Here is a 9,001-nt window from a genome sequence, read left to right as displayed (position 1 = left end):
TACATAGACTTGAACATGGTAACCATCATATTGATGAGTTGTTGAATTAGCTGCATGGGGGTTCATGGTTCTCGAAGGTTGTCTTGGCATCATGACATCATCAGATTGCTATAGTTGAGGAGTATGTACGGAATGTGGGTTTCCGTATACATTATGGATATTATGAGTTTTGGTGATATCATTTTGGATCGACGAATGCACCGATAGCATTTGAGAAGCTTATGAATGATGTCTTTCGCGAACACTTGGACAAGTGCGCGATTGTACTCATCGACGACCCCATTGAGTTATTCTTGGAGTAGAGGGAGCATGATGAGCATTTGCGGATTGTTTATTGATTCATGAGGATCAGATCATTCCATATACATTGCATCAGTTGAGACCTCACTGAGACCCACTACCCTATTCATGATTTGTAGTGACTGCAGTGGTATTTGCGTTATAGTTTTGTAGATTGTAATTCTACAGGAAGGAAGTTTAGATTCTCTGGGATCATTGGAGTCTGAAATCTATCTTCATTCATTAAAACTTGTACTCAGACAGTGCAGTTGGATTGAGTTGGTAGTAGGCTACAGTTTGGATATTGCATACCATCTGGTAAAGACAACCAGGTGACAAATGCCTTAGGTAGGCACATGAGCGATGTATCAGGAACCAATGGTTTTTGGTAAAGACATTGACCGAAAAATCAGACACAGTGAAAGTCTTTGGTGAGGATAGATACTTTAGGGAATTGGATCTTGGAGAGTCTTCAGACTAATTATGAGAAACATTACATAGAAGCGTAGACAGGCTAAGAGAAAGTTTCTAAAAATGCTAGATTTTCGATTAATTTTGTATTGGTTGTTCTATTGCGATTTAGTTTCTAGACTGCTTCAAAGTTTGAGTAATAGAATAATTTTAACTTAAAAAAAAAAATTCACTTTTGGCTTTGCATTATATTTAATCAAAACAGAGAACGGTTCATCTACACATAAACTGAAATCCAACAAATAATACAAATAACAAAAGCTCTTTTAACGCTTGGAGAATTGTGGTGCCTTACGAGCCTTCTTGAGCCCAACCTTCTTTCTTTCAACGACTCTCGCGTCTCTAGTGAGCAAACCTTCTTTCTTCAGAGGAGATCTATGGTCTGCACTTACCTTCAGGAGGGCACGAGCAACTCCGAGAGTAATGGCTTGAGCTTGACCAGAGAGACCGCCTCCATGAGCTTTCACAAACACGTCGTAGCTGTTCTCGTAACCAAGTGTCACTAATGGCACTTTAACGTATTGAAGCCACAATGGGTTGCCCTGAAGGTACTCCTGAAAAAAAAAAAGGTTTTGCAAGGATAATCATCATTTTCAGCAATATATGTGGGATTGATTCAAAATAATTAATTCACATTCACAATACCCCATTAGAGCCTTTTATAATAATCTCTAAAACAGCACTTTAACATATTGTTACAAACTATGCTTCCAATTAAGCTTTTATAAGCGCTAGGCATTGAATCACTGGTCTAAACACAACCTAGGATTCATCAACGTAATACCTACTTGTTCAGCCAATTTTAATAATAAGACTTATGTTATTCATTGCTACAAAAATTATACTACTAAATGCTTCAGACAAGAACACAACATAATGTCAGTCTAAAGCAAAACACACATCAGGAACAGTGTAATAAACGAATTAGAAAAGCAATGTAGGAGAAAAGATAAGTGTACCTTGGCATCGCGATAGTTAATAATAACCTTCCCGGTTCCTTCTTGGAGCACAACTCGAGCGATGGCGCACTTACGCCGTCCCGTGCCTATGATTTTCTGTGCTGCGAAACCTCCCGGAAGCCTAGATTTCACGTACTTCTTCAGCTCCATCGTATCATCCTCCGCTACCTCCGCGGGAGCAGCTACCGTGGCGGTTACAGAGAGAGAAGCGCGACGAGCGGATTTGGCCGGTAATGAGAACAACGAGTTCGTCCAGGAGAAGGAAAGTGTGTTTGGTCCCTGAGAAACTTGGGAAGAGAAAGAGAGGGACGAGAGAGAAGAAGCGAGGTTTGAAACCGATAAAGCCATTGTCGCTGGAGGAAGCTCGCACAAGGAAGAAGATAACGGGATGAGATTAGGCAGCGTCTCTCTCTCTCTCTCTCGCCTCATGAGCTCTCCAATTGATGTACTTAACGACTTATATGGGCTTTATAAGAGGATAACTAATGGGCTTGTGGCATTTCTGTAAACGTAACTTGTTCAACAAAATATTGAACTCCCTTAGATCAATTTGTATCTTATACAAAGCCATTAACAAACACACACAAAGATAAGTCATAATTTCTGGGTGACCAGTCGTGTGTTATTGTGTTTATACTTGATAGCTTCATCAGATCAACAACAATGGACCCATATGCCTTAAATCTCGTCGCTAGCATTAGTTTGGGAGATAGGATCACTTTCATGGCACAAGGAAGAACGTCCGATGGAAAAAATCAAATTGAAGAGACCTGGTCACAACTTCGAATATGAAATTCAAAGGGATCTAATAGGAGGCACGGGCCAAGAGATCATAACAGTCAAATCCTCAACCGCAACAGAATCACTTCTGTAAGTTGACGAATCACAGGGAGAGAATATAACCTCTGAACCTGATCAATCACATCCATCCTCGTAAGGTTTGGTCTACTGTCACTTTTAATGGAATTTACTTTTGGTCAATGATATCTTATAAATCAAATATTAATATCTACAAAAAGAAAGAACGTATCTTTAGTGGTTCCACTAATTTAATGATTCCAGTGTTATTTAGGACAAGAGACGGTTACCACTAGAGAAAAAAATTTCATATTAATATTCACACTTTTTATAATAAAAAATCAATAAAAGTACGTACTTTTGGAACTACCTCCACATAATACACCATTGTTTGCAAAAGGTACTTTCTCTCAGCATATTTTAAACATGAATTTATATGTTGTTGTTGCCAACCGCAATGTATGTATCATGCATGAAAATAATTGAGCATGTGGTCAGACTCCATATACAAAAAAATAAAAAAATAAACTTAGATCTAAAAAATTTGATTAGATCCGAGCTTTATAAGAAAGGAGGCAGCGTGTTGATTTAATTTTAAATAAACTAGGGCTGTTTCCGGGCCACGCCCGGGTTATTTTCTATGAAAATGTTAAAGTAGAATATCATATTAGATTAATATATTTTTGTCTAAATTATGTTTAATGTAAAATAGTGTTAGGATTAAAATAATCATTGAATGTAAGAAAAAAAAAGTATTATCGATGGCTATTGGTACTTACTGATACAATGATTATTTTAATTGACGTAGGAAGCAGTAATGTAATTTTAATATTATCGATGCCTTCAGGCTTAGGATAACAGTTTATTCCTCTTTTGGAAGCGTTGTATGATATCAATGTCGTTGTCAAAGTAAAAGCGCGATCCTGATGTGGTTGTGAGTGATAGTTTTCCTGTAAAAGTGAAATATTTGTAAGCATTTAGTTTGACATAAACTTTATGTTTAGTTTATTACCTTCATGTAACCGTGGAATTATACTTGTGATGATTACGATTTGGTTTTTTCTGGTAGATATGCGATCTAGCTCTCTGAAATTAGCCGCCTCATTGTCCCTTATAGTTAGACGTACCACTTTAGATCTACACAAAATTATTGTATTATATATTTTTTGGTGAAAAACAAATCTTATTTAATAGGGAATAGCTGGTTGGGCATGGTAGAAATCATGTATTTTATAGTTGTTTCTTTTTTCTCGAATAATTATATGCATGAATTTGCTTGCTCCATGGCAGTTAGGGGATTTGGGTTTTTAAGCAGCAAAGTAATGGCATTGTGTAAAACTTTACAAACAATTTTTAATATTGTTTTATTTTTTTCATGATTCTAAACTAAGTAAATCAAATATTGGTAAGTGGAAATATTCATATGAATTTCATGAATTTATTATAGTAATGTTCATATTACACCAAATTGTTGATAATATGAAAACTACAGTTTACTTTTAAGGTTTTGGAGTTTAATACTACACCATAATCCACTTTTAACACTTTTTCTTGTAGGTAGATACAGGTTTGAGAAATCGTAAATAACTAAGAGATTGTAAAAAGCAACAAACTGGTGTTCTGAAAGAGCTAACCTATAGTAATGAAAAGTGATATGTTTGTTCCATAAAAATGTCTAATAAAATCCTTAAAGTATTTTTTTTAAATTCAAAAATTTTTATTGCTAATTTTTAATCAAGTAAAAATATTTATAGACGGTTATTAAATAATGTATTCATAATATGTGAGTTTTTATAATAATTTACTGCACTATTTATTACTCTATTAAATTTTATAAAAACTCACATATTATGAATACATTATTTAATAACCATCTATAAATATTTTTACTTGATTAAAATTTAACAATAAGAATTTTCGTATTTTAGAAAAATACTTTAAGGATTTTATTATACATTTTTATAGAACAAGAATAGCACTTTTCATTACTATAGGTTAGCTCTTTCAGAACACCAGTTTGTTGCTTTTTACAATCTCTTAGTTATTTACGATTTCTCAAACCTGTATCTACCTACAAGAAAAAGTGTTAAAAGTGGATTATGGTGTAGTATTAAACTCCAAAACCTTAAAAGTAAACTGTAGTTTTCATATTATCAACAATTTGGTGTAATATCAACATTACTATAATAAATTCATGAAAATCATATGAATATTTCCACTTACCAATATTTGGTTTACTTAGTTTAGAATCATGAAAAAAATAAAACAATATTAAAAATTGTTTGTAAAGTTTTACACAATGCCATTACTCAAAATTCTTTATAGAAAACATTAATTTGTCTAAAAAAAAATCTGTCAAGCTGATCAACGTTGATATTTTTATTTGATATTATTTTTAAAAAGGTAAATTGTTATGAATTTATCCTTTTGTAAATAACTTTATCTAGGCTATGTATTTAAAAAATAAAGATAAAATTTGTAAATGAACGAAATCGTTCTTTATAAAGATAAAAAAAACAAAAACAATTTGTAAAATGAACAAAGAGGTTGAAGTTTTTCTTTTCCTCTCTAGCTTTTATCTTCTTGGTGTTTTTTCATAGTCCTTTGAAGTGCTTGACGTATTTGATTGTGCTGTCAAACTGAAATCTTGTGGCGAGTGAAGAAGAGAGTTCAAGATGATTTTAAATATTTTATGTTTTTTTTTTTTTTGTTAACTAAATTTTGTATGAATAATAATTTGCTAACGTAATTACTTCTGTTTCTAATTGAAAGTTTGCAAGTTATGAAAAATTACGATCCTTGGGGTAGCTATAATAATGCAGTCGTGTCGCTTCTAATTTTGGTCCATTGTGAATTATACAGGTTTGGTAGAAGTTCGTCTGACATGTCGAAATGAAATGCTGTGATTGGAAGAATATTTTAAGTGACGTGGATAGTTTAATATCAAAGGATATCTGGCTTTTAGTATTGTGATAGATTAAGAAAAGGCTTTATTTTTTTCCTTTTTTTAGTACAACTTAAAATTGAAGTGGAGAAGAGAATGTTGGCGTTGCTTGACGCTTGGAGATTGGGCCAAAGAGAATGTTCTAAGGTGGTCGCAAGTGTCAGCTTCTAAGATTTGTCATCGCGGCGCCTTTGGGACCTTCTTATCGTCACACGACCAATCAGATTGCTGGATTTACTATACTGTACACCCTACCTTCACTGATCATTCCACCCTCTTTATTAAGATCCTATCCGACCCTAAACGAATCCTTCTTTTAAGATTCTCCCCCATTCCTCTGTTCTTTTTAACGTTGATCATCTCCCCCTCTTCACCAACTGCTAACATCCCCTCTCCAGGTACTTTCTTATCTCCCTCTCTCTCTCTCTCTCTCTCTGTAGATTTTTGTTTTTTTTCCGACAGAAGTGTGTTTCTCTTTGCTCTGTCTCTTTAGTCATTTGATCACGTGGGATCTAATTTTTGTTTTATCAGTTGGTGTATCCACAAGTCTTTTTCCCAATTTGGAATACTGAATGTAATAGCGTCAAAATTTGATTCGAATCTATGTAGCTGCCTAATACAATCGTTTACGTTCATTGGTTTTTTTTTTTCAAGTTGCAAAATTAACGAACTAATAATGCAATACCAATTGGTTTTGAATTGGTATCCGATGAAACTTAACAGTTGAAATGGGATTCTTTGTTAATAGCTGCTTATTAGATACTAGTTTCATGTTCCTAAGATTCATATGGTATGTTTCACATCCAAAGTTACAAACTTTGGATATTGAATCTGATAATTATTATTTATGAATCTCTCTCTGTCTTATCTTATCCTTCTTAGAACTAACATTGGTTTTGCTAGTCTCTTGTCTCTGTGGGGAACTCACTCAGTAATGTTATGTTCTCATTGCTGCAGTTTTATCTCGACTCTTGAAGATGGAAGTTTGTGGGGACTCTGATAACTTAAAGAACCGCCCCTTGACTCCGCTTAGGATCCTAGGAGGTGTCATCATCTTACTCATCTTCCTCTCCACGGCTTTCATGTTCCTCCTCTACTTCTCACCCATCTTCGCTCTAGCCTTACGTCTCCTAAGCGTCCACCAATCCAGGAAATCCATATCCTTCATCTTCGGTCACTGGCTAGCTCTCTGGCCTTACCTCTTCGAAACAATCAACGGAACAACCCTAGTGTTCTCCGGAGACACCCTTCCCGCAGAGAAACGTGTCCTTCTGATCGCAAACCACAGAACAGAGGTGGACTGGATGTATCTCTGGAACATCGCCTTGAGGAAAGGCTGTCTCGGCTACATCAAGTACGTCCTCAAGAGCAGTTTGATGAGGCTGCCTATTTTCGGATGGGGGTTTCATATTCTTGAGTTTATCCCTGTGGAGAGGAACCGTGAGGTTGATGAGCCTGTTATGCTTCAAATGCTTTCGAGTTTTAAAGATCCTCAAGAACCTTTGTGGCTCGCTCTATTCCCTGAAGGAACAGACTTCACGTATACTACTAATATGTTCTTTCATTATAAATTGTGTTGAAGAGTTTGTTTTAACTGCTACTTTGATTATATGCAGTGAAGACAAGTGCAAGAGGAGTCAAAAGTTTGCAGCTGAGGCTGATCTTCCAGCATTATCAAACCTACTTTTACCAAAAACAAGAGGCTTTAGCGTTTGCTTTGAAGCTCTGCATAACTCTTTGGATGCAGTATATGATTTGACTATAGCATACAAGCCTCGCTGCCCATCTTTCATGGACAATGTATTCGGGACCGATCCTTCAGAAGTTCATATCCACGTTAGGCGAGTTTTAGCTAAGGAGATTCCAGCAAACGATGCAGAGTCTTGTGCTTGGTTAATGGATTCGTTTCAGTTGAAGGACAAATTGTTAAATGATTTCAGTGCTCAGGGGCAGTTCCCAAATCAAAGACAAGAAGAAGAACTCTCTATCTTGAAATGCGTTGCAACTTTTGGAGTGGTGGTATCTTTGACAGGACTGTTCGTTTATCTGACCTTGTATTCACTTAGCTGTTTCAAAGTCTATGTTGGTCTAAGCTTTTGGTATTTATCTTTTGCTACTTATTACAAGTTTCGACCTTCGCCACCTGTTGGCTGTTGTTGTTGTAGAGGAGGTTTTAGTAAGGAAGGAAAAGAACACTAACTCCTGTTGTACTACATACAATTCTTTCCTTACATACACAGAAATAATATCAAGATTTTACAGGCAGAAAAGGTTTATAAGCTGCTTTTTTTCATTGTTTATCTTACAGTTTATTATCAAGTTGTATCTTTCTTTACATTGTTATGGTTGTGTAAAGCTGTTTGCATCTTGCAATAGCCACTGAAAAATCAGTTCTTCCAGAGCAACAGAACTTTGCAAGGAAGAGAGGATTGTTGAGCTGTGAAACTCTTATGTGAAACAACAATAGGTCATTAATTCTTTGTTGTTGTCAGAGAAGACGGTTGCTCTTACTCTTTTAACAAGCCCTACTAGATCATCTTCTCAGGAAGAGCATGTCTATAGCATCTCCTGTTTTATTTACATGTCTTAGCTTGCTCACGTGTCATCCTATCTCTGTACCCAAGTAGGCATAAGTGAGATCAGGTTCGTTTTCACAGAACCAGCTTTTGAACTTTCTTTACCTTTTTTTGTTGGAAAGGCTAGAGAAACCTAAAATCACTTGTACGTGTCCCATGGAAACCCATATACATGTTGAAAACCGTGTAGCTCTTGAGTCTGAGTCGGTCTTCTTAACCCCCATTACATTAGAATTTACCAAGTCACCAGAACAGATAGATAAATCGAGTATATGTCAAGGAAACCCAATCCTCACGGTAGAAAGTAGTCTTATTTTCCTCCGGCACAGAATTGGTTCAGTTCGTGAACGTTTATTCTAAGTCTTAAGTCAGTCTTCTCAACCCATTCCCCGGTTCCACTTTGCTGAAATGTGCACCGTTCCCATTAATTATGGGCCTATGATGACGAAGAAGAAGTCTCTGAAAAGTGAGAGTCACACTACGTCACTACCTAGAATCTGTACTCTATAAATAGAGGATCGATACCACTGACATTCATCATCATCAACACTCACAAGAACCTAATACGAAAAAAAAGAATGACAAGATTCCCCAGCTTTCACATTCTCTTCCTCATGTTCATCACAGGTAACAACAACAACAACAAACACATTCTATTTATGTTTATGTTTCACTTATGTCTCATCTTGGTTTGTGTTTTGAATGATGCAGGCAGCGTTGCTGTTTCCGCCACCGTCTTCACACTAAAGAACAGTTGTCCTTAAGGGAAGCACCCTCGGAGAAGGCGGATTCCTATTAGATCCAGGCGCTTCCGTGCAGCTCACGCTTACCAACGAACCAGGATGGACAGGCCGGTTCTGGGCCACGGCAACTGCGCCACAGGAGACTGCGGCAACTCCCTAAAATGCACCGTCACCGGAGCCACTCCCTCCACTCTCGCCGAGTTCATTCAACCCCAAGGACGAGGATCCGGA

The 9,001-nt window shown here is 36.4% G+C and overlaps 2 protein-coding genes across 3 annotated transcripts; one reads left to right on the top strand and one right to left on the bottom strand.

The window, feature by feature from the left end:
* Window positions 1–905: 905 nt before the first annotated feature.
* On the bottom strand, window positions 906–5,884 carry LOC106300647 (30S ribosomal protein S9, chloroplastic-like). Of its 2 annotated transcripts, XM_013736841.1 has the most exons (3): window positions 5,866–5,884; window positions 1,710–2,120; window positions 906–1,304 (listed from the first exon to the last, which is right to left on the bottom strand). In XM_013736841.1, the coding sequence occupies exons 2-3, from the start codon at window positions 2,055–2,057 to the stop codon at window positions 1,017–1,019; spliced, it is 636 nt and encodes a 211-aa protein (XP_013592295.1). In that variant the 5' UTR covers window positions 2,058–2,120; window positions 5,866–5,884; the 3' UTR covers window positions 906–1,016. The 2 variants fall into 2 exon arrangements, with proteins under 2 accessions (XP_013592295.1, XP_013592294.1); XM_013736840.1 differs by lacking the exon at window positions 5,866–5,884 and having other exon boundaries at window positions 1,710–2,145.
* On the top strand, window positions 5,524–7,714 carry LOC106300646 (probable 1-acyl-sn-glycerol-3-phosphate acyltransferase 4). The gene is made up of 3 exons (XM_013736839.1): window positions 5,524–5,849; window positions 6,409–6,991; window positions 7,068–7,714. Exons 2-3 carry the CDS (start codon window positions 6,429–6,431, stop codon window positions 7,648–7,650), a joined length of 1,146 nt encoding a protein of 381 aa, XP_013592293.1. The 5' UTR covers window positions 5,524–5,849; window positions 6,409–6,428; the 3' UTR covers window positions 7,651–7,714.
* Window positions 7,715–9,001: the final 1,287 nt, after the last annotated feature.

This window comes from Brassica oleracea, chromosome C6, assembly GCF_000695525.1.
Source record: "Brassica oleracea var. oleracea cultivar TO1000 chromosome C6, BOL, whole genome shotgun sequence".
In the NCBI taxonomy this organism is placed as follows: domain Eukaryota; kingdom Viridiplantae; phylum Streptophyta; class Magnoliopsida; order Brassicales; family Brassicaceae; genus Brassica; species Brassica oleracea.
This window is presented reverse-complemented; position numbering and strand designations above follow the sequence as displayed.

Bases quoted from the DNA above. Each gene is read 5' to 3' on its own strand.
- LOC106300647 (XM_013736840.1), bottom strand. From the start codon at position 2,138: ATGAGGCGAGAGAGAGAGAGAGAGACGCTGCCTAATCTCATCCCGTTA. The intron at 1,305-1,709 runs GTACACTTATCT...TTTTTTTTTCAG, and splicing joins TTAACTATCGCGATGCCAAG to GAGTACCTTCAGGGCAACCC.
- LOC106300646 (XM_013736839.1), top strand. From the start codon at position 6,429: ATGGAAGTTTGTGGGGACTCTGATAACTTAAAGAACCGCCCCTTGACT. The intron at 6,992-7,067 runs GTATACTACTAA...GATTATATGCAG, and splicing joins CCTGAAGGAACAGACTTCAC to TGAAGACAAGTGCAAGAGGA.